The sequence below is a fragment of the Diadema antillarum genome, unplaced genomic scaffold (assembly GCF_040938485.1).
Source record: "Diadema antillarum isolate AM-2024a unplaced genomic scaffold, OU_Dant_1.0 scf00000170, whole genome shotgun sequence".
NCBI lineage: Eukaryota > Metazoa > Echinodermata > Echinoidea > Diadematoida > Diadematidae > Diadema > Diadema antillarum.
In genome coordinates, this window is record NW_027271059.1 from 781,752 (window position 1) to 807,014 (window position 25,263).

The window sequence follows — 25,263 nt, forward strand, 5'->3', positions numbered from 1 at the left end:
TTTGGGTGAGATAATCAGAAACCCCTTACGAAATATTAAGGAGCATGTTATTCCAAGAAGGATTCAAGTTTTTGTGAAAAAAAAATACTCTTGAAATGGCCGGGATAAAACAGAGCAGCCCTATAATGTAAAAAGGATTCTGTCTACTACAACTCTCTATAGATCTATTCAAAAAGAGGGTGCAGGACAAAAGACTTCGTTAACAACTAGGGATATTTTGTAAAAAAAAAAAAAAGAAATACCGTTAAACTCGTAATATTTTTCTCTTTCTAATGAGACTAACTTATATTTGAACTGGATGTCGAGAACATTTAATTTGAAAACTAGCACAATTGTACTTGTATGTAAAACAAGCTGTAATTTTACTCTTATGACAGATTAGGGCACCGTTTGATAAAAGTTTCCAGTTATGACATCTTGTTAGTCTCTAATAATTTCAATAAAACCATGGGTTCTGCTTGATTGATAAGCTCGAGTCACTGACTTGTTACCATGGTCCTGCTTTGATCGACCTCCAACGATTGGTAATTGTGTGGAACTGACAGCTTGTCAGGACTGATAACTTTCATAAAACCGTGCCCGGATCCTATCAGAAATTATGGCTTTATATCGAAGGGTCCCTCGCTAATGTTAACGGAATATGAATTGCAGTGAAATCAACTCTCCTTTTCTTATGTTTATCGTCTAATGTGTTATAACGGTAGAAAATGACAAGCCAAAAGAGAAAATGTGACCGTGCACCTCAAAACGAACATAAAGTCGCACACACTGATTTTGCGTGAGGACTGAAAATAAGTGAAATGGGTCAACCTAGCCGAACTTGACTTTTTCATATTTTCTGAAAGAGCGGGTCTTCTTTTACTTTATGCTAAAATTTGGTATCATAAAACGGGCAGGAAAGTGTGTTTTCTTAGCAGTTTATCTCGAACATTTTAGGTAGAATAGTGTGATTAGGCGTGTCTTTAGAATCCCTTTTTCATTTCTGAAAAACCTTGTCCACTCTTCACTTTCAACTCTAATAACTTCTGAAAGGATAGTGCTACATGTATACTGCTTTGAAAATTGGCATTAATTATGGACAGAATGTGTTAATGAGGCATGTTTAATTTCAGTTTAATCTGATAATCCCTTCATTGTTGTAAATCTGGTGGTTTACTTCCTGTTTTTTGTCCCATTCATCGCACAGCCAGCACGGTTTGGTAAAGATTAAGCGCTTGAACACGTTGAATAGACACTGTACTTCAGAGCCTCTTTTCTCAGTTCCCACTTTTCCTGAGTTTGTGCTTTCTTTCCAATATTTAGATAGGTTAGGAGAGTCCATTTGATTTGAGTTATACATCATTTTAAAGCTTAAAGTCTGCTCTTTCAGAATATGGTCTTAACTTTAAGAATTCATATCTGGCGACTTTTTGTTTGTTTTGAGGTGCAGGGTCACAAATGATGACAATGTAAGAGAAAGGTGCATCTTCTGATATGGTGTTATGAACTTATGGAAAAATTACAACGGGTGGTAACTTTCAGGGGGCGGGGAGGGAGGGTTGTCCAGTAGGTAAGTATCAGGAGGGGGCGGGGGGGGGGTTCGGGGTATGGTTATGGGGGGGTTAGTAATCCGGGTGGTAGTTATCCTGGGGGTAGTTATCCAGGGAGTAATTATCCGGGTGGTAGTTATCCTGGGGGTAGTTATCCGGGGGGTAGTTATCCGGGGGGTAGTTATCCGGGTGGTAGTTATCTGGGGGGTAGTTATCCGGGGGGTAGTCATCCAGGGGGTAGTTACCCAGGGGGTAGATATCCAGGGGGTAGATGTCCTAGGGATAATTACCCTTGGGGGTAGTTGCCCTAGGAGGGTAGATGACCGGGTGGTAGTTGTCCTAGCGGGTTATGGCCCTGGAGGGTGATTACCCTAGGAGGGTAATTGTCCGGGGGGTAGTTGCCCTAAGGGGGAATAGACCTGGGGGGTAATTATCCGGGTGGTAGTTATCCGGAGGGTTGTTGCCCAGGGGGTAAGTGCCCGGATACGGTGTGTGTGTGTGTTGGGGGGGGGCTCCTTTGGGGCTACTGTCCGGGGCCCCGTACTGGATAACATAACTGACTTTGGTGTTTTTGATATCTCTGATGGGTACTCCTTCCATTGCAAATGAAATTAGCCGTGACTCTTCACAGCTGCACGAATGAAATCAATGTTTGTGTGTGTTTGTACGTATGGCCTAGGGGGGGGGGGGGCACTTTGGGGCTACTGTCTGGGGCCCCGTACAGGATAAAGTAGCTGGTATTGGTGTTTTGAATATCTCTGATGGGAACTACTTCAATTGCAAAAGAAATTAGCCGTGACTCTTTTCAACTGAATAAAATCAATGTTTTTGTGTGTTTGTACGTAGGCCTATGGGGGTGGGGCCCTTTGGGGCTACTGTCTAGGGCCCAGTACAGGATAAAATAGCTGGCATTGGTGTTTTGGATATCTCTGATGGGAACTACTTCTATTGCAAAAGAAATTAGCTGTGACCCTTTTCAGCTGAATAAGACCATATTTGTAGGGCCCTTTGGGGCTACTGTCTGGGGCCCCGTACAGGATAAAATAGCTGCCATTGCTGTTTTCATGATAAGTACACACAAAGGAACAATATCCACCAACTTTTGTCCGTGAACCCCTTCGGCTGAATAAATCAATTTTTCGGGGTCCCCTTTTGTGGTCCCTAGGCTTACGGTACAGGATGTGACTTGCCAGCAATTCATTTTATTGACCCTTGGACACATCCTTATATGATGAGACCATTAAAAAGTGTGACCCTTTTCAGCTGAATAAATCTTCTGGGCCCCCGGTCTACTCCTGCTGCCCCTCATGGGCGTACCAAACATAATAATCTCGCACCGCGATCATCTCAGTAAAGGTCACAGGCTGCAAAAGTCGGTTAGAGATATAGGCGATTGATTAGTCGACTCTAGATCTCCTCTTCAGGAAAGGACCCCATTTTAGTCACAGAATCTAACACAAAATTGTCCGCTTCCATTTAATTTTGTCCCAGGTCAGCTATTGTACATTAGAACCTGCTTGCCATAAGTTATCGTGAGACTGTGAGGTAGTAGGAAGGGAAAGGAGGGAAGATCATAAAACCAGTTAAGTCTCTCTTGTAAGATTTGATGATAAGCATCTGGGTCTAGTTATGCCCCAATACAATGTACTAACTCTTAGTTTGGTATTAGACTTTTAGTCATCTCGCCTCTAGATACGGACTGTCGTTGTGTATCCGCCAATGTCATAATATTATGCTGTATATATGCACATTATCCGAGGCGAAGACCATAATTTTGACTGGGATTTATGCAAATCACGTTTTTCTCATCTTTCATTTTGTCTGCCATATTGCCGTCCTCTTGTCACGTTGTATTGGATTCATTTGCGGCCACATGTATAGACCTATACACTGTAAAAACATCGGGGTTAGATTTAACACCATGGGTGTTAAATCTAACACCGATCAAACTTCAATAGAGGACTACACCCACAGGTGTAGAAAATGTATTGTGACGATGTTAAAAAGTGTTCACCAGGCACTTCGTGGTGTTAATTTGACACTGTGGCTGGTGATATTTTTGACACTGCGCTAGAGTTAATTCAATAATGACACCGCATGGTGTTGATTTGATATTGGTGGTGTTAATTTCAATGGTATAACACCTGTCCAGCTTCAATAGGGGACCACACCAACTGGTGTTACTGTGGTGTAAATGTGTTAACACATTTTTTCAAAAATCAGGTACTTTATCGGAAAATTCTTTATCGTCTTGTTGAAGTTCAAAATTAACAAGAAGTGCAGTAACTAAGAAACTATTCAAAAAAACAATTTTAAATTTTGAAATAACACCCGGAGGTGCTAATCTAACACCATGAATGAGCACCGGAAATCTAACACCAGCTCGGTGTTTCATATTTAACACCGGACTTTTTGCAGTATATCATGTACACCCTCGTGGGTCGGCAATATACGTGCTAATCTGTGATCATTACCAACGATATCAGATGCTGAGTGTATTTTGATAATCAAACAACCATGCAACAAACAACATCCAGACAAACACATGCATAATAAATTCAGACACGAAGTACATGTACAATGCCTGTGAGCATATTATAAAGATCAATTGGCAAAACTCAACAGCATTATGTAAGGAATTTCATTACTATTGATTTTGACGATATCGAGACACAGGGTGAAGACATTATTTAACTGAATATAGCTAAAGTAGGGAAGAGTAAACTGACCTAATTCTATTCACCTCATGTAAAATATCTTCTATTGAAGAATGGTTTCAAATAGTGTCGACGAAGAGCACATCAAGATCTAAAAAGGTTAAAACGAAATCAATATCAACGAAGCAAATATCAAAAATACGGAAACGTAGGAGTGTGAATGAAATAAACGTTTAAAGGAACGAACCCAATAGTAGCAATCACAAACGAGTTTGATGTAGAAGGTATATTTCGCCGATACTTTCTTTTTCACTCTCAGACTTTTTGTTAATCTCCTAACAATGAATGGTAATACTACGGGATTCGTCCTGCTGTATAATTGTGTAATGTCTGTGTACGATATTATTTTCCGATCATCCTATTCGTTTATCATATCGGGATTTTTTTCTGTATCGTTTAGCCATGATAACATGATCAGGGTAAAAAAGAAGAAGATAGAACCATCCATGAAATATACAGTCAAAATATGATGAAATTACAAACCTAATGTAACTTGTATAATTACGGAATATAGATATAGTAATACGATAATTCAGAATACACATTAAAAAACTTGCTGACAGGAAAGCTTTGACTACCAGGACGTGAATAATACTCTCGCCTTGCTTATTCTAATAGTCTAGTGGGACTTCTGAAAAAGGGCTCTCTAAAATGGTGTTAGAGGCATTTTTTAGTAAAAGTTGGGAACCGGTCTCTTTTGCCTAATTTGAGTACGCTGAATCTGAAAAATCCGGTTCCCAAGCGAAATTCGCCGATCTTGACCATCTAATTTGCATAAACAAAAATTCTTTGCAAACGAGCTGGAAAAAAGTGATTTGAAATGTTTGTACAGAGAATATAATTACAAATAAACGTTTCTCAGGTGGTGAATAGTATATTTTTTCATAATTATGCAAATTAGGAATGGAATATGCAGATAAATGTATATATTAACACTGGAAGAGTAATCTTAACCTTTATTTTTTTCTTGAGAGGCAAATTAAATACTAAATATGTAAACTTTAAGGTTTTGAGGGTTAGGAAAACTCCGGTTCCCAAGCGAAATTCACCGATCTTGACCATCTAATTTGCTTAAACAAAATGGCTGCCCAGCCACAGAAATTGTCAGTTTCGGAGACGCATTTTCTAGAAATTCTTCGCAAACGATCTGGGAAAAAAAGTGATTTCATATTTTGTACATAGAATAGAAGTAGCAGTTTGAGGGATAAACGTTTCACAGATGGTCAATAGTATGTTCTAATCATTATTTTGCAAATTAGTACTGAAATACGCAGATAAATGTATATTAACACTGGATGAGTAATTGTTAAAATTTTTTTCTTGAGAGGCAAGTTAAACACTAAATATGTAGACTTTAAAGATTTGAGGGTTAGGAAAACTCCGGTTCCCAAGAAAAATTCATCTTGACCATCTGATTTGCATAAACAAAATGGCTGCCCAGCCACAGAAATTGTGAGTTTCAGACACGCATTTTCTAGATTTTTTTTTTTTTTTTTTTGGAGGGGGAGAGGGGGGGGGGGTAAACGAGCTGGAAAAAAAAATGATTTCAAATCTATGTACATAGAATGGAATAAGCAACTTGAGGGATAAACGTTTCTCAGGTGGTAAATAGTATATTTCTTACATAATTATGCAAATTAGTACTGAAATATGCAGATAAATATATATTAACACTTGAAGATTTTTTTTCATTTTTTTTCTTGAGAAAGCAGTTAAAAACACAAGATATACCAGGTTTTGAGGGTTAGATAGTGACCAGAATCCCTTCTCAGTGGTATCAAAATAAATGCAAATATTGTAATTGGTATGCAAATTATATGTAGGCTTCATGAGTTTTAGATGCATGCAGTTCATTCAATAGCCTATAAACCCTGGTAAAATTTTATTTTTTCAAATCCTCTAAAAAGGTCCTTTTGGATTTTTTTTTAAAGAATTCAAGGTAGGATCCGATTCTTAATCAAAATTGATTGTGCTAGGCCAAAAAACAAAAACAAAAACAAAACTAAACTAAAAACAAAACAAACCAAAAAATGGTCTTTTTCAAGCGAATGAACTTTAACATCTTATTTGCATAATACATGCAAATATAGCTGCAATATTGCCATAAAATTGTTAATTCCATGAAAAATATTTGTAGTACATCGATAATCGCAAAACAAACAGATGAAAACTCTCTCTATGCGGATCATGACTCAACTTTTTAAGGGGGGATGCCATCGATCAATGCCGTTTTGTTCATGTGCAACATCCTATATCGTATTGTTCCAATATACAAATCTGTAGCATTAGCACGGAAATTCTATTTCCCAGTTAACCAGAGCATGGTAATCATATATATGAATGATTATATTTGATTATATATAGCAAACATTCAAACATGAAGCTTCAAACATGAAGCTTCAAACATGAAGCATTTTATTTTTCTTGAAAGTCGACGAAAAATACCTTTAATGTCACAACAAACGTTACTGATGCCCCAATGAATAAACAAAATTATGTTGTAAGTCTGTTAGATGAGTTAATTATCTATATATAAGACTGAAGAGGATCCACTGGAAAGTTAAGCTTGTAGAATAGCACTGTATGGCTAAAGATCAAGAAGTTTAAGATCGTGATCTCCAAGATCTCAAAAGGCGCGGCCAAATTGGCAAGCTATCGAAAAGATCGTAAGTTTTTCAAGTGCGTGAGATTGCAAACTTTCCGAGAAACTTCCCATTACAGCTAGGGATATTTCATTTTATAATGCTGTGATCGCCAAACTTCTCGATCTGTTGTCAGTGTGACCGGACAACAAAAGATCGTGAAGACTGCGCGATATTAAACTTTGCGATCTTTTGCCACTCTGACCGCGCTTTATCATGATTAACTTAAATAACGATATTAGAATAGCAGTGAGAGAGAAGAAATGGAAAAAAGATGCGTGGCACTCATCTACCTATATTTGATCCGTATACATCTGTTATAAGAATGTAACTAAGTCAACTTCCAAGACAGTTTGAACTGTGAAATTGCCTCGGCCAATGCAATCTGCGAAATAAGGGGTTTACACCTTCCTGTTCCTTTTTATTTTTGTTTTCAATATACGCAGATAACATGCCGCCAGTGACAACCACCAAGTATGATGCATTTTAATTTATTCCAAACTGGACGACGCCACGCTCCTTTGTCTGTCTGACTTATGATATATCTCACCAGGTGTGATTCAGATCATAGAAATGACACTCTCAACAAACAGGGCATCTAACTTTAAGGGTCAGTGGATTGTAAGAACTAAAGAATAATGGATACTCGTTAGAAACCATATTGAAACATACAGAATAGATTCCACTTCATATCAGACGTAATAGTCGGCATTTTGCCTCTCATTATTATGCTTTATCAAGTATAGTTTTTAAATATCCACGTTTCATCTGAATTTCTGCCCAAGAATTAGGATATGGATCTTTTCATAGAGGACATGGGCTTTCCACCACCTTGCGAACATGAAGTTACTTTTGTTCCCTTGAGAGATAACATCGATCCTATAGCTACCTTACAGAGGCCTTCTTCCGTAGATACTGGAGTTGTGCTTTTTCTGCCAGACTGATACTGACAGTAGCACTCTTATTAAAGCAAGTGATCAATGACTCACAATCATCAAGGATGCTGCTTGTACGAGAAGAAAACTATAAAAGGGTTCAAAGAACATGGTTGTTATCAGTCTTCTTTATAAGAATAAACTTATATTCGATTCAAAAGATGCATCACACAAGCTCGTTTGGCACAAATATATTCAGCCATTTTACCGACAAAAGTATACTGAACTCTCGCAGAAGCAGTTCAACGACAATACTCTTGTATTTAAAAAAAAAAAGATTATAAAAAGAAGAAAATCCTGCTCATTGTGCCAGACCTGATCTTTCTTCACCAGTAGACAATGGGTGGGAAGGTTTTGATCTACAGTCTGTCTACAGCCTGTACAACTGATATATCTAGCTCCAATCCTGCAAAGTTACCTTGAGATGATTTCATGTGCATGCGAAAGCAATGCAGAATTTTTCGATGCAAATGTCACAAATCAGGCCTACGATGTACAGCAGTGTGTGCATGTTAGCAACAATGTGATGATGCAAACCTTGCATGAATGTAGATCAATTTAGCTCGATTAAAAGAAATAGACTTTTCGACTCAGATTATGTTTCCTTTCAGCCAAAATATAAAGGTGTTGATGACTAGATTTACAACGTTCATCCTTCGTTTCTGTTTCCGACACTGTCCGCGAGATACCAGGATTTTTCTTACATTTTTTATTTTTTTGCTTGAGCCTGCAGAGGGGGTGAAAAAAAAACATAAATTATGACGAGATTTATGAAAGTTGCCACTTGATTTTAAATTCAACAGATTGAAAATGATTATAAACCAATCTATCCAATGAAAACGACAAAGTTCATGCAGGGAAGGATAAAGTGACATTGCACTTATCCATAGAGTAATGTATAGTGATGTGATTGCCCGATAACTTTGATGGCAAGACCTTGTTTTCGTGGTAGATATGCATAGAAAATGGGTGAATATTTGCATAATTTATTATTGCAAATGAGATCATAGTAATCACACCAGGAATCAGTAACAGGTCTTGATGTAATAACTGCTATGAAACATATTCATATATTGCGGCAGTGCGTTGTAGAATCTCGAAACCTGCCTGGTCTACGGCCTCTTGAATATCAATTTGCAAACATATTTCCCTTTCATGTCATTCAGTTCTCCTTTATTGATTGATTCCAGTAATTGATTTACTTCGGACTCTGACGACATCATAATGTGCAACTTTTTTGCCCGATAACTTAGCTGTATTTTAGGACGCCAAGGTACATTTTGATAGCAAGACTTTGTTTAAGGGAATATATCCATAGAAATGGCCAAGTGTTTGTATAATTTATATGCAAACTACATTATTAGGGTATTTCTAATAGTTTTTTTCTTGTATCTCGTTATCACAAAAGAATCATCAACTTATGTCTTGATATCATAACTATAATGATTCAGATTCATAAATCGCGGCAATGTGTTGTAGAATCTTGCATACCAATTTGCATACGTTATTGCAAATATCTTTATTGATTTTTTTATTCTGAATTGGTAGCTTCCAGTACTTGATTTTCCTCGGGCTCAGATGACACCATGTACACTTTGTTTGACCGATAGCATATCTATTTTTTTCACTATGCCAAGGTGCATTTCGATAGTAAAACTTTGTTTTAGGGGAAAATATGTTGAGAAAATTGAAAAATATTTGCATGATTTATTATGCAAATGAGATGCATATTTTATTTCAATACTTTAAGTTGGTTCTTTATCACACTAGGAATCGTGAACCGGTCTTGATTCAATGAAAACTATCATCAGATTTATGATTCAGATCCATATATTGCGGCAATACGTTGTAGAATCTAGAATCCTGCCAGTTATGTATCCTCTTGTATACCAATTTGCATCTAGATATTTGCATATGTGTAATTCAATTCTTTTGAATTTATTGAATTCTTTTGAATTGGTTAATTTTGATTCGACTTTGGCGACACCAAATACTTTTGGTTTGCCCGATAACTTGTTAAAATGATTAAAAACAGAAGTGAACACGTAGGTATATATATGCACGTGTATAGTATACTACACATTGCTGTATCAGCGGCAGCTCCTAATTTGCATATTTCACTTCTTAATTTGCATATATAAGTAAAATTTATGAACAATTGATGACCAAGCTATTGCCTTTGCACCTTAATTTCTGAAATTATTACTATTTCTGCATGTCTAGGGAGATTTTATGAAAATTAGAACATCGAAACACCTTAAAAATCAATGAATTGGCGGCCATTTTGTTTATGCAAATTAGATGCTCTTAGACTAAAAATTCCGCTTGGGAACCGGAATTTTTGGATTCAGCGTACTTGAATTATACAAAATAGACCGGTTCCCAACTTTTACTAAAAAATGCCTCTAACAGTCACATTTTCCCCAAATCCCACTAGACTATATTGGATTAACCACAATATTTCATGTCATAACACGCCGACCACAAATGTCATAACGCGACACAGGGTCGGATCCATGAATTCCGTAAAGGGGGGGGGGGGACCTTTACATATTCAAAGGCTGGCGCGACCCCCTTTTCATATTTTTGTTTCTGTTGGTTTAACCTAATATAGTGAGGGTGCACGAGAGGGGGAAGCCCCCACATTAACCACAAATGTCATAACGCGTCGACCACAGATGTCAAAATTTTCAAACTAACTGCAAATGTCATAACGCGTTACAGGGGTGGATCCAGGAATTCCGTAAAGGGGAGGGGCGCCTTAAAAAAATCAAAGGCTGGCGTGCTCCCCCCCCAAAAAAAAAAAAAAAAATTATCTTACCTTTATTTCTGTGGTTTTAACATACTATAGTGAGGGGAACCAGATTCCCGGAGAATCTCCATTAGGCAATGCATGTATTAAGTTTTGAAACTAATAATGCAAGCATTGCATATACTAGTATATGAGGGAAATAGTAAAATTTTGAGGAGTTGACCTTGACCTTTGACCCATGACTATTGACCCATGACCCCTAAATTCCCTAGATAATACCTGCCGGACAGTACATGCGTATATACCAAGTTCCACGAAGATACATTGAACCATTTGCGAGGAAACTGATATTGCAACATTTTCACCTAACCTTTGACCTTTTGACCTTTGACCTTATGACATGAAACTCTCTCTGGAGAATCTTTACGCAGTAGTACATGTTCACACCAAGTTTCAAGGAAATACCTTCGGGCATTGCAAAGATATGGGGAAATTGCAACATATGTAGCATTTGACCTTGACCTTTTGACCTTTGACCTCTTGCCAATGTCACTAAAATCTACTCAACTAATTGTCCCATCATACATCATTCTTGGACAAAGTTTGGTGAAAGCTGCTTCATCCAGTTTTGAGTTATCACGTAAACAGATACAATTTAGGTTTTGACCTTGATCTTTGACCTTTGACCTCTGTCCGATTTCACTGAAAAACTAATCAAGTAATTGTCCCATCATACATCATCCTCCATAAAGTTTGGTGAAATTTGCTCCATCCAGTCTTGAGTTATCGCGTAAACGGATACGATTTCATGATTTGACCTTGATCTTTGACCTTTGAACTTTAGCCGATTTCACCCAAAATCTAATCAAATAATTGCCCGATCATACTTCATACTTGGACCAAGTTTGGTAAAATTCCAGCAAATATTACTCAAGTTATCGCGTAAACGAAAGCGGACGGACGTACGGACGGACGGACAACCAGAAAACATAATGCCTCCGGCACCACTTCGTGGCGGAGGCATAATAAGAAAATGGGGGGGGGGGGGGGAAGGTCGCGCCGGCTTTTTATTTTGTAAAGCCGCCTCCCCTTTACGAAATTCCTGGATACGCCCCCGTAATGCAAGCAATGAGTTTTGATATTTGAGGTTGACGCAATCATGGATCGAGAGGGGCCGCTTCCCCCTCTGGTTCCCCCTTACTATGGTATGTTAAAACAATAGAAATAAAGATAAGATAATGGGGGGGGGGGGGGGGGGGTCACGCCAGCCTTTACGGAATTCCTGGATCCACCCTTGTGACGCGTTATGACATTTGCAGTTAGTTTGAAAATTTTGACATCTGTGGTCGACGCGTTATGACATTTGTGGTTAATCCCCGATTTTGACATTTGTGGTTGACGCAATCGCGGATTGAGAGGGGGCGCAATCCCCCCATTAGCGCCCAATCTCTTTATTTCGTCAACACAACAGAAATAAAAAGAAGAAAATGGGGGGGGGGGAGGTCGCGCCAGGCTTTTATTTCGTAAAGCCGCCTCCCCTTTAAGGAATTCCTGGATCCGCCCCCGTAATGCAAGCAATGAGTTTTGGTATTTGTGGTTGACGCAATGATGGATCGAGAGGGGGCGCATCCCCCTCTGGTGCACCCTTTCTTTTCTTTTCTTTCTTTTTTTTTTTTTTTTTTTTGGTTAACACAACAAAAAAAAGGGGGGGGTGCTGTAGACTTTAATTTTGTAAAGCCGCCTCCCCTTTACGAAATTCCTGGATCCGCCCCGTAATGCAAGCAATGAGTTTCGATATTTGTGGTTGACGCAATGATGGATCGGGAGGGGGCGCATCCCCCTCTGGTGCACCCTCACTATAATTATTAGGTTAAAACAACAGAAACTAAAATAAGAAAGGGTGGGGGGAGTGTCTCCCCAGCCTTTGATTTTGTAAAGGTGCCCCCCTCCCCTTTACGGAATTCCTGGATCCGCCCCTGTGACGCGATATGACATTTGTGGTCGACGTGTTATGACATTGTGGTTAATGCCCGATTTTTAGGTTAAACCAACAGAAACAACAGAAATGAAAAATAGGGGGTGCGGCAGGTTTTAGATTTATAAAGGCGCCTCCCCTTTACAGAAGTCCTGGATCCGCCCCTGTAATGCAGGCAATGAGTTTTGACATTTTGTGGTTGACGCTATCGCGGATCGAGACGGGCGCATCCCCCTCTGATGCCCCCTCTATTTTTTTTCTTCAAAACAATATAAATGATAAAAAGATGGGGTGATGCGTCAGGCTTTAATTATGCAAAGGTGCACCCCCTTCCCTTTACCGAATTCATGGACCCGCCCCTGTAATGGAAGCAATGAGTTTGGTCATTTGTGGTTGACGCAATCATGGATCGAGAGGGGGCGCATCCCCCATGGTGCCCCCTCTATATATTTTGTTAAAACAAGAGAAAATGAAAAGAAGAACATGGGGTGGTGTCGCATGAGCCTTTGATTTTGTAAAGGGGCCTCCACTTCACGGAATTCCTGGATACGCCCCTGTAATGCAAGCAATGAGTTTGGTCATTTTTGTTTTTGTTGACCCAATCATGGATCGAGAGGGGGCGCATCCCCCACGATGCCCGAAAAGAAGAAAATGTGGTGGTGTCGCGTGAGCCTTTGATTTTGTAAAGGCGCCTCCCCTTCACAGAATTCCTGGATACGCCCCTGTAATGCTAGTCTAGCTTCTGGACTCTTTTTACTCGTAGGGGTGATTCAGTGTACGCGACAAGACGTATGAGGGCGCGACACCAGAGGATTGCGATACGCCGAGAACTGCGATACCCGAGAAAAAAGATCGAGAGGGGGCGCATCCCCCATGGTGCCCCTCTATATATTTTATTAAAACAAGAGAAAATGAAAAGAAGTAAATGGGGCGGTGTCGCACGAGCCTTTGATTTTGTAAAGGCGCCTCCCCTTCACGGAATTCCTGGATACGCCCCTGTAATGCAAGCAATGAGTTTTTCATGTGTGGTTAACGCAATGATGGATCGAGAGGGGGCGCTTCCCCCTCTGGTGCACACTCACTATGTTAGGTTAAAACAACAGAAACAAAAATAAGAAAAGGGGGGGGGGGGGTCCCGCCAGCCTTTGATTTTGTAAAGTCCCCCCCCCCCCTTTATGGAATTACTGGATCCGCCCCTGTGACGCGTTATGACACTATTTTGTTTTCGAAGTGTTATGACATTTGTGGTTAATCCAATATTGATATTTGCGGTTAACGCAATTGCGGATTTAGAGGAGGCGCACCCCCTTAGTGCCCCTGTCTTCATTTTGTCAACACAACAGAAATAAGAAGAAGAAAAGGGGGAGGGTCGCGCCAGCCTTTCATTTTGTAAAGGCGCCCCTCCCCTTTGTAGAATTCCTGGATCCGCCCCTGTAATGCAAAGCAATGAGTTTTTCCATTTGTGGTTGACGCAATGATGGATCGAGAGAGGCCGCATCCCCCTCTGGTGCACCCTCACTATAATTATTAGGTTAAAACAACAGAAACAAAAATGAGAAAGGGGGGGGGGGGGAGGAAGTGTCGCGCCAGACTTTGATTTTGTAAAGGCGACCTCCCTCCCCCTTCACGGAATCCCTGGATCCGCCCCTGTGACGCGATATGATATTTGTGGTCGACGTGTTTTGACATTTGTGGTTAATTCCCGATTTTGACTTTTGGTTGACGCAATCGCGGATTATGAGGGGGCACATCCCCCTTTAGTGCCCCTCTCTCTATTTTGTCAACAAAACAGAAATAAAAAGAAGAAAATGGGGAGGGGGAAGGTCACGCCACCCTTTGACTTTCTTGTAAAGAATTACGCCTCCCCTTTACAAAATTCCTGGATACGCCCCCATAATTTCAAGCAATGAGTTTTCCCATATTTTGATTTTGATTTTGACTCAACGATGGATCGAAAGGGGGCGCTTCCCCCTCTAATGCACCCTCACTATATTAGGTTAAACCAACAGAAACAAAAATAAGAAAAGGGAGGTCGCGCCAGCCTTCGATTTTGTAAAGCTCCCCCCCCCCCTCTTTACGAAATTACTGGATCCGCCCCTGTGACGCGTTATGACATTTGTGTTCGAAGTGTTATGACATTTGTGGTTAATCAAATATTGACATTTGTGGTTGACGCAATGGCGGATTTAGAGGAGGCGCACCCCCCCCCCTCCTTAGAGCCCCCTCTCTTTATTTCGTCAACACAACAGAAATAAAAAGAAGAAAAGGGGGAGGGGAGCCTTTCATTTTGTAAAGGCTCCCCTCCCCTTTACGGAATTCCTGGATCCGCCCCTCTAATGGAAGCAATGGGTTTTTCCATTTGTGGTTGACGCAATGATGGATCGAGAAGGGCCGCATCCCCGTCTGGTGCACAATCACTATAATTATTATGTTATAACAACAGAAACAAAAATAAGAAATTGGGGGGGGGGGGGGAGGAGGAGTGTCGCGCCAGCTTTTAGTTTTTGTAGAGGCGCCGCCCCCTCCCCCTTTACAGAATTCCTGGATCCGCCCCTGTGGCGCGATATGACATTGTGGTCGACGGGTTATGACATTTGTGGTTTATCCAATACTGATATTTGTAATTGACGCAATCGCGGATTTAATAGAGGGGGCGCATCCCCCTTAAGTGCCCCCTCTCTTTATTGTGTCAACACAACATAAATAAAAAAGAAGAAAATTGGGGAGGGGGAGGGTCGCGCCAGCCTTTGATTTTTGTAAAGGCGCCTCCCCTTTGTGGAATTCCTGGATCCGCCCTTGTGACGCGTCATGACATTAGGCCTACGGTAAATTTGGAAATTTTGACATTTGTCGTCGACGTGTTATGACATTAGTGGTTGTTTTGACATTAGTGGGCGATTTTGAGATTAGTGGGCTCTACACACCTCCACTGAAGTGTCAATGCGTGAATAAGTTGTGCCTTGTATAGTTGTGCGCTTGCATGATGCTATAAAATATGAACGCCAGAAGAGCATTTTCAATTCCTCGACTTTATCACAATCCCGTTCTGTAAATGTTTGTATGACACTCCGCCTAAAATCCCTTGTGATTTTTTTCTCCCCTCACATTTTTTGCAGTTGAAAAAAAAAAAACCAAACAAACAAACATGTAGGCCTACTTAAATGGTGCCATGGCAAGTCGACATTTGACAGACTGGTACACAATAGATGACCTTTCCGCTGTAAATTTATATGCAAATCATTCTGTGATATCAGCATAATTTTTGTTTTCTTCAATACTTATCTCATTTTAGGTGGGTTTCGGTTGGCTTAAGTCAAACTATGGTTACTCGTGATTTTTTATTGCAAATTTAACTTATGATAACATGTCCCCAAGATGTTTAGCAACAATGTACACAGTAACAGCCACTCGGAAAGAAGTTCAACAGATTTAGGAATATAAAAGTCTAGTTTAATTCATTTTCATATAAAGAAGAGAAAGCGAAGATTTATCACATACACCCAAGAAATCCATTTCTTGGCTTTGTCCATTCTCAATAAACCCTACCTATTCCAAATCGATTCCTTCCGTTCATACAAGACGTCCCTCTGGGTTTTACTGGAAGAAGAGAGAGCACTGCCTTCGTCTCTCCAAAAATAACCTCTGAAGTTGTCGCTCAAATTTTGCTGTTATGGCAACGATGACAACTCAGTGGCAAAATAATGTTTAATGGAGAGGTTGCCGTGTGACGAGACAAATGTAGACCAAAGCGACCTCAGCCGGTATTTATAGCACACAAATGACCACCTGTCAGATTTAATTTGTGAGCTATAGGATTGAGGCAAGATGAAGTTTCGCATCAGATATTGTTGGCCACTCTTTGATATCCCATACTAGACATTACGATTTTAAAAAATACGATAATACTTTTTTTTTTTTCAACTGAGTCCAATATTGATTATAAGAGTTTACTCCAAGAGGAAGGATATGTTACAAAAAGACATAGTATGGATAATTTTGTAAATAATAATGGTCGGCAACTTATTAGTATTTGCCAGAGTCTTGACTTGAAGATAGTGAATGGAAGATTTGGCAGTGATAAAGGTGTTGGGGATTTTGCATGTTACAATAAGAATGGTGGAAAAAGTGTGGTTGATTATGTCATTCTATCTGCAGGCCTATTTCAATATATCACTCATTTTGAAGTGGATATTTTTGATAAATGTATTTCTGATGTACACTGCCCGTTGAATTTGACGATTTCTAATATTAAAGTTTCTGATGATTCTGTGGGTAATAAGTCTGAGCATAGGGATGAAACCTTTCAGAATGTCAAGTATGTTTCATTTAAGTGGGATAGTAAAAAGGCATTAGATTTCAGTTTAAAGCTTGATCAGAATATTCATGCCTTGTTGAGTGAATTGAGGGTGGTAGAAAGGTCATCCACACAAGCTCATATTGATAGCTTTAGTGCGTTGTTGGGTGATATTTTCATGAATGCTGGAAAAGAAGTTGGTATTTGTGAGGAAAAGGTTCGTAGCATAGGTAATCCTAGGAAACCTCGCAAAGAACAAAAGCCATGGTTTGATAATGAGTGTGTACAGGCTAGATTGCATTATCTTAATTTCAAAAATAGGATTAAACGGAAGTGTAAAGGGAAACCTATGAGAGAGAAGGAGCAAATGCTGGCCGACATTAAGACTGTTGCTAGTAGTTACAAGAAATTGTTGAGAAGGAAGAATAAGGCATATAGTAAATCACTGCATGATCACCTTCGTATACTTAAAAAGGATAGCCCGCAGGAGTACTGGAAGTTAAGGCCGTGTCACACCATAACGCGGGCTTGTGGCGGGGAGGTAGTTTCCAGCACGTAGAATATTTTCAGCGGGCGAACAAGAATGTTTGCAATTTTCATTCATGCCTTGTCATACCGTAAGGGGGTATCTCACTGAGCGGCGAACGTTTGCGAACGTAGCGAATTTGGGAATTCGCCAGGGTTCGTAAACGGTTGCAAAAGGTTCGTTTACATTCGCAAAAAAGTTCGCAAACGGTTTTTATTGTCGCAAACAGTTTTTCTTGTCGCAAAGAAATTTTGAACATGTTCAAAATTTCTTTGCGAACCTTTGCGAATTTGTATTTTCGCTAACATTTGCAAACATTCGCAAACATTCGCAAAACACTCGTAAGAATTCGCAAACGGTCGTAATACGGTGTCGCTAACATTTTTATATGATTCGCCACTGCTAGCGAACAAGTAACCACATGGTTCCTATATAAAAGCTTCTGAAACAGATAAGGTTCCACTCTAAGAAAGTTCTTGAAGCTCTTGACATCCCCATCATGATTGTAATTGCTTCAAAAGCTTTTCATACTGACTAAAGTCTGTCCTCTGCAACAAGCACTCTCTGACTCTCTTTCTTTTCTTCTTCCTTTCTTGTTTTTCTTTATTTTATTTCTCTTATGCTGCACAATTAATAGCTGTAGCAGCAGCCTGACAAAGCAGCTCTTCAAGGATAGCAACACCTTGAGCCTCTTCTTGGCAGAAATTTATTTCCATATCCTGGAAATCCATCTTGAACGGTTGTCACAAGAGATCTGAATTCAGTGGAAGGTTTTATGTCGTTTTCTGGTCTTACTATACACAATCGCCTGGTACTTTTCTAGGTCCAAGAACATTCGCAAAATTGTCGCAAAGGATTTGCAAACAGTTGCTAATATTTGCAAAACTGTCGCTAACATTTGCAAAATTGTCGCTAACATTTGCTAACATTCGCTAATAGTCGCCACCTGTGTTCGCAAACACTTTCGCAAACATTCGCTAAAGTGTTGCTAATTGTCGCTAAACATCGCTAAAAGTCGCTAACTGTCGCTAATGGCAGAAGCGAACTTTGATTTTTCGCAAACATTCGTCAGAAAAGTTGGCGAATCTCAAATTCGCTACGTTCGCAAACGTTCGCCGCTCAGTGAGATACCAGCTGTACGGGGGAACTTCTGCGGCTTGACTTGCGGGGAAACAAATTTACTCCAAGGAGCTCTCCGCAGTTGGTCCGCACCTGTCAGTATCTAGCGCGTAGTTGCCCGGAGGTGCTCACGCAAGTCCGATTTAACCGCAGCCAAGTTTTGAGCATGACCAAAACTTTTTCCGGGTGAGTCACGGGAATGCCCGTAGAGGTCCACGCAGAACGCCAGTAGGAGACCCTTAGCGGCAGTACTTCCCAGGCAATTCCCACGCAGGTACTTCGCAGTCCCGTATGCAGCCAAGATAATGAAATTCTGTGAGATTTCAGCCATTCCATTAGAGGAATTCCTTCACTAAGTTGTCAGCCCCCACGCGACTGGTACAAAGGTCACACAGTATACTCGCAAGTATAACCCGTCCAGCAAGTAAAACACATGCACTGACTCGCACAAATCCTTTTCCGCCCTCAGGAATGTCCGGTATGCTAGAAATACTGAATGGCCGTAAAGGCCGTGTCACGCCAGCCTTGCGTGCGACTTGCAAAGAACAATTTTGACTACCCGGAGGTCCCCGTAGATATCCGCACATGACAGTACCTAGCATGTATCTCAAAAGTAGTCGCCCGGAGGTGCGCAAGCATATTTTTTTACCCGCAACCGTGTTTAGGCCCTGTCACACCTTTCCGGGCAAGCTACTCGGGCTTGTTACGTGTAGGGATTTTCTAGCATACCGGACATTCCTGAGGGCGGAAAAGGATTTGTGCGAGTCAGCGCATGTGCCTTACTTGCTGGACGGGTTATACTTGCGAGTATACTGTGTGACCTTTGTACCAGTCGCGTGGGGGCTGACAACTTAGTGAAGGAATTCCTCTAATGGAATGGCTGAAATCTCACAAAATTTCATTATCTTGGCTGCATACGGGACTGCGAAGTACCTGCGTGGGAATTGCCTGGGAAGTACTGCCGCTAAGGGTCTCCTACTGGCGTTCTGCGTGGACCTCTACGGGCATTCCCGTGACTCACCCGGAAAAAGTTTTGGTCATGCTCAAAACTTGGCTGCGGTTAAATCGGACTTGCGTGAGCACCTCCGGGCAACTACGCGCTAGATACTGTCAGGTGCGGACCAACTGCGGAGAGCTCCTTTGGTCGATTTTGTGCGTCATTTTAGTAAACTGAATTCGGTTCGAAATTTAATTTCAGTTCCAGCGTATGATTTGGATGGATCAGCAGGTAATAATGAGTTAATGCACCAATTGTAATTGATGAAGTCATTAAGATGGTTCAGAAGTTAAGGAATAATAAGGCATGTGGTATTGATTTGATTATAGGAATGAATTTTTAAAACATTGTTCAAGTCGTGTTTTGGATTGTATTACAATGTACTTTAATATAATTTTGGAAAGTGGTTTAGTTCCAAAAGACTGGTGTCTCGGTACTATAGTACCAATTTTTAAGAAAAAGGGAAGGGATACAGACCCAGATAATTATCGTGGAATAACACTTTTAAGCTGTTTGGGGAAGTTATTCACTTCTATTTTGAATCATAGGATAACAACTTACCTTAATAATCAAGGTATGCTTGGAGAAGAACAAGCTGGCTTTCGGGCTGGATATTCTACAATGGATCACGCCTTTGTTTTGAAAACTTTGATTGATATATATTTGTCTAAACGCAAACGAATTTATTGTGCATTCATTGATTTTAAGAAAGCCTTTGATATGGTTGATAGGGTATCACTTTGGCATAAAATGTTGAGGTCTGGGGTGGATGGTAAGGTGTTTACAGTTATAAAGAATATGTATGCTCAAGCCAAATCTTGTGTATTAGTAGGTGGTCAACATTCTGAGGCTTTTCAGTGCAATGTTGGTGTACGGCAGGGTGAAAATTTATCGCCTCTGCTTTTTGCATTATATCTCAATGATTTTGAATCGTTTTTGAGTTGCCGTTTCAAGGGACTGCAGTTTTTGTTTGAAAAAGTTTGTGTTGATATTTTAGACAAAGAAGTCAATGAGGATCTTTTTATACATTTATATACATTGTTGTATGCAGACGACACTCTTATTTTAGCCGACAGTGCAGAAGAGCTTCAGTTGGCTTTGAATGCATTGCATGGATATTGTATGATTGGAAGTTAAGTGTCAATACTACAAAAACTAAAGTCCTGATTTTCTCAAGAGGCAAAGTACGTAACTTTCCATTGTTCACTTTTTTGGTGAAGACAAACTTGATGTGGTGGATGATTTTGTTTATTTAGGTATTCAATTTAATTACAATGGAAGTTTTAAGAAGGCTATTTCTAAACAGGTGACACAGGCAAGGAAAGCACTTTTTTCTATGTCACTAAAGGTTCAGAAACTCAAGCTTCCTGTGGATATTCAATGCGAACTGTTTGATCAGTTAGTGTTACCAATACTATTGTACGGGTGTGAAGTTTGGGGTTTTGAGGATTTGAGTCAAATCGAAATTTTTCATAGGAAATTCTTGAAATCGTTGTTATGTGTAAATAAATTTACACCAGATTGTATGGTATATGCAGAAACCGGGAGAACACGACTGGCTAATACTGTTAAATATCGTATGGTTAGCTTTTGGCTGAGGATCATAAAGGGTTCTTCTGCTAAATATTCATTCAGGTTTTATACACTCCAAAGATTAATAAGTCAACATGACACGACTTTTGTATCTAAGTGGATATCTCATATTGAGGAAATTTTAAACAATACTGGTCTTGGTGTTGTATGGCTAAGAAAAGGGGAAGGATTTAGTAATAACTGGATATTGAGCACCTTGAAGCTGAGATTAAGTGATATGTCTAAACAGGATTTGATGGCAAATGTTTGGTCAAATAGAGTATGTTTAAATTATAGGATTTTTAAGACGAATAGTCTCTTTGAAAGGTATTTAGTCCAGTTGAGTAAGAGGGATAGAATTTCATTGAGTCGTTTTAGATGTAGGTCAAATCAGTTGCCAGTTAATGATAGAAGATTTGTACAGTCATTTGATGAAAGGGATGTTCAATGCCCTTGTTGTGATAGGCATGAAACGGATGATGAATTTCACTATGTTTTCGTATGCCCCTTCTTTGAAAAGGAAAGGCAGTTATATTTAAGCAATCATTATTTGGTTAAACGTCCATGCTCATTACACATGTCCAGATTATTTTCATGCTCGCATTTAGGACAGCTTAAAAGATTAGTATTATTTGTGAGGATGATCATGTCATATTTTGCAAATTTGCAGAAGCCTGAACAAATTGAGTGTACTGTTGTCAAGAAAGAAAATATTGTAACTCGTAGTGGTAGAAAAATTAAGCATCCAGTGATACTCGATCTCTAGTATATATTTTGTAGTTGTATGTCACGATTGTTTGGTCGTATGGTTCATACGATTAGTTAACCTTGCTTGCCAATTTGTATATCACTGTATATATGTTTTGTAGGTATAGACTATTTTATATACATCATTGTAATATGTCACAAACATGTATTTTTTTGATATTGTTATAACCATATCTTGTATTTATGTGTTGTACTCTCATACCCCGGGATGGGGTCGGAAGAGTCGAATAAAATCTAAATCTAAAGTCCATAGTGATCCTCCAAAAAAGATTGGAAGAGAGATAGAGAGAGACACTAGAGAGAAAGACAGACAAACAAAATGGGAAGGTGATACAATGACTAGAAATTAAAACAATTAATCCATTGCTCGGATTCAACCTCCTCTGAAAAAAAAAAATGCCAACTACCCAGCTGCTTATGACATTACATGCATCTAAGCTGGCACAAATTGTAATTACCGGTTTCGTGGCTTTGATATGCTTGTAAATGAAGTAAAACACAGTGATTAATGTGCACGTTTATGTGTTTGCGTCTTCGCATGGGAGAGTTAGAAAGCACGGTCATGCTCCCACGAAACCGCCTTCATCGGTAAAAGTTGTAAAATGTGTATGTCAATATCGATAACATAGCTATGTATGGGTGTCATTAATGAAGATTACATTTAATGAGTTTGAGGTGACAAGAAATGATGACAAGAAATGATGCCAAGTATCAAAATTCAACGCGATCGTAAAATTCACGCTGAGCTTGCTCTGTGTTAGTGGGCCGCTCCGGTACAGCCCTGTCGTTATTTATACAGCGGCTGGGCTGTGTATAGTTACCCAAAGCCCGGTGTGAAACCCCCAGGACAAATTGTCTACATATTACGCACTCTCTATTGGTTTGTAGATAATGCTGTTCATCCTGTCGGTCTCGTGGGCCTTCTTTGCCTAGTGTCGGTCTCGTGGGCTTTGTTTGCCTATAGTGTTACATATTTTGTCGAAGGGAAAAATGTCTATGAATATAAGTCGACGCAATTTTGGTTATCATTTGAATGCATTGTTGTAGATCTTGTTGGAAAAGCCTATATTCAGCTGTCTGTCACACCTAATGGGAAAGTGCGCTCAAACCTATCCTACTTCCAACTTGTATTGAGTCATTCTTTTCTATTTTTTTTCTACAAGAGGAAAACCTTGAAGAAGGTCGAGCCTTGGTGAGCATTCATGAGATCGTCAAATCAACTTTTGGATTGGCTCCAAAGATGCGGATTTCACAGTGCTGCATTTGACCATGGAGCTATCTGACTGTGACTTGACGGAAACGTGTTCCGTGGATTTAATTGCCATGCCATTGAAAATAGTGACACATTGGTGATATTCCCATTTTCCTTGCTTTATTATAATACATTTTCCTTCTAGATAGGATTTCTAGAACGATTGTTCCCATCAGACGTCAATTTGTAGGGTCTACATCCTGACCCATAGGCAACCATTAATTCCGAGACAGGCGTACCATGTAGTGTATGCAGGGAATTACCGCTCTTTGAAGATCAAAAGAAGATTAATTCTGTCCCAATCTTCCTCCGAGTAAAACTGCCATGGTAGTGTACAGAAAGTAATTTCGTTGTATGCGACCTTATTTTGACAACAAAATGTCCACGGGTTAAACCTTGCAAGCTACACTCCTATGGTCGATGATGCTGCCTTCATGGAAAAATGCTATGCTTACATCATCATCAGCAGCGAGATAAATCACCGGGCATTGAAACAAATAAATAACCTATTTATGGCTATATGACCCGTTTACTTAGAAACCTGGATCTTCGTCATGTTTGCCAAATATTGACCAGCTCAACGCTTTAAAACCACTAGATGAAACATACATACAATCTCGAACTCCCTGAGAACAGGCAATTCTATACATGACGTCTTTATTATGGAGTGTTTAGATTGTGTGTGGTGTGTGGGTTCAACACAACCTCACATCGCTATTTTATTGACATGCTGTTCTCTCGGACACTCCCATTTAGACCAAAAATACACACCCTCAAACTTAGTGAAAATAGCTTATGAAACCCTTACTTGCAAACTACCAATCAATTTCTGCAATATTTGACCATTTTGTTATGCTTCCAGCATTACGAGAAGAATAATCGTAGGAACGATATTGTTGAGGTAAAAAGCTAGAGCTTTTCGAGACGACATGTCTTTCGAAGATTCGTTCTTAGAAAATATATAGAAATATAATGCTTTACCTTGCCCAGTGTTCAAAGTGCGGTCCACTGAAGGACCGTCCCCTCCGCGCCCCGTCGACGCCCTCCTCACGTCCCACTGCTCAGTGCGATGTTCAAGCTTCTTCTGCGGGAACGTCACTCGAAAGCCGCACAAGGAAGAGCGGGGGTCTTCGAAGTCACAATTGAAGAGTTCTTAATAAAAAATCAAAGGAGGGATGATACTTTATTAGAAATATTTTTAAAAGCCTCATGGCAATACTTTGAATGCCACCAAACTTTCAGGATATAATAAATTTTCACCGGACCACAGAAACATCCCCCCCCCCCGAAAAAAAAAAATAGCGGTAGAATTCTCATTCTGAAATTTGTCCCTCCTCTAAACCGTAAAGGTGAACGCATATAATGTAATTACTCTACTCTTATTGATTTAATGTTTCAAAAAGTTCTGCATGATGGTATCAAAATAATATAGCGTGATCATCAACGACCTCGTCATCAGGGTATGTACTTCCTTAAGTGGTATACCTTCCTAAGGAAGGAGAAAATAACAAGAAATCCATCACCTTCATTCACCCCTTCCCTGATCCCCTTTCTCTCTCCTCTCCCTCTCCCTCGCCTCCCTCCCGCCTAACCACCTTCCTAAAGAAGTTTGGAAATGGCTGATGAAAATCGTGCTGTACATGCATGACTAGGGTACAGATTATAAGTTATATTCATAGCCTGCAATAACATCTAATATCGTCGGCTAGTCTCCGTGGCACCATTAACCCTTTATAAAGTCCAAGGGACATAGTATTTTCAAAGACTACCCTGTTTTTATTTTGTGTCACTTTAAATCTTCCACAAGTTTCGCCTGTAGCATCACTTTGTTCATCATAATTATCAATCTGGAAACTCAAAATCCCAATATTATGAAAATATGAAATATGATACGTATACGTGCTTATCCCAAACAATACATAATATAGGTCTCGTATATTTTTTTTTTCATATTGTGATGCATAGCGCCCCCATGTGGTAACATTGAGAAATTTCAACCATAACAAATTAATAGTGAAGTTTGACTTGCTTTTCTTTTGTGGCGAATATGAAAATGATTGGTCTGAAATAAAGACAGGATATACTGGGGTAAAGAAATCATACAGAAAATCCATGATTTAGCATATCTCCCATGTATTTCTCTATGAAAAATAATACAATACCATATGATATGTTATTTGGTGAA

The 25,263-nt window shown here is 39.7% G+C and overlaps 1 protein-coding gene and 1 pseudogene across 1 annotated transcript in view; one reads left to right on the forward strand and one right to left on the reverse strand.

Moving 5' to 3' along the window:
- The window catches only part of LOC139722680 (uncharacterized), an 85,443-nt gene that overhangs the window by 20,433 nt on the left and 39,747 nt on the right, over positions 1 to 25,263 (reverse strand). The window contains exon 3 of the mRNA XM_071633974.1: positions 24,060 to 24,230. Coding sequence (XP_071490075.1) covers positions 24,060 to 24,230 — 171 coding nt within the window. The remainder of the gene's footprint in view (positions 1 to 24,059; positions 24,231 to 25,263) is intronic.
- Positions 20,207 to 23,022, forward strand: LOC139722761 (uncharacterized; annotated as a pseudogene).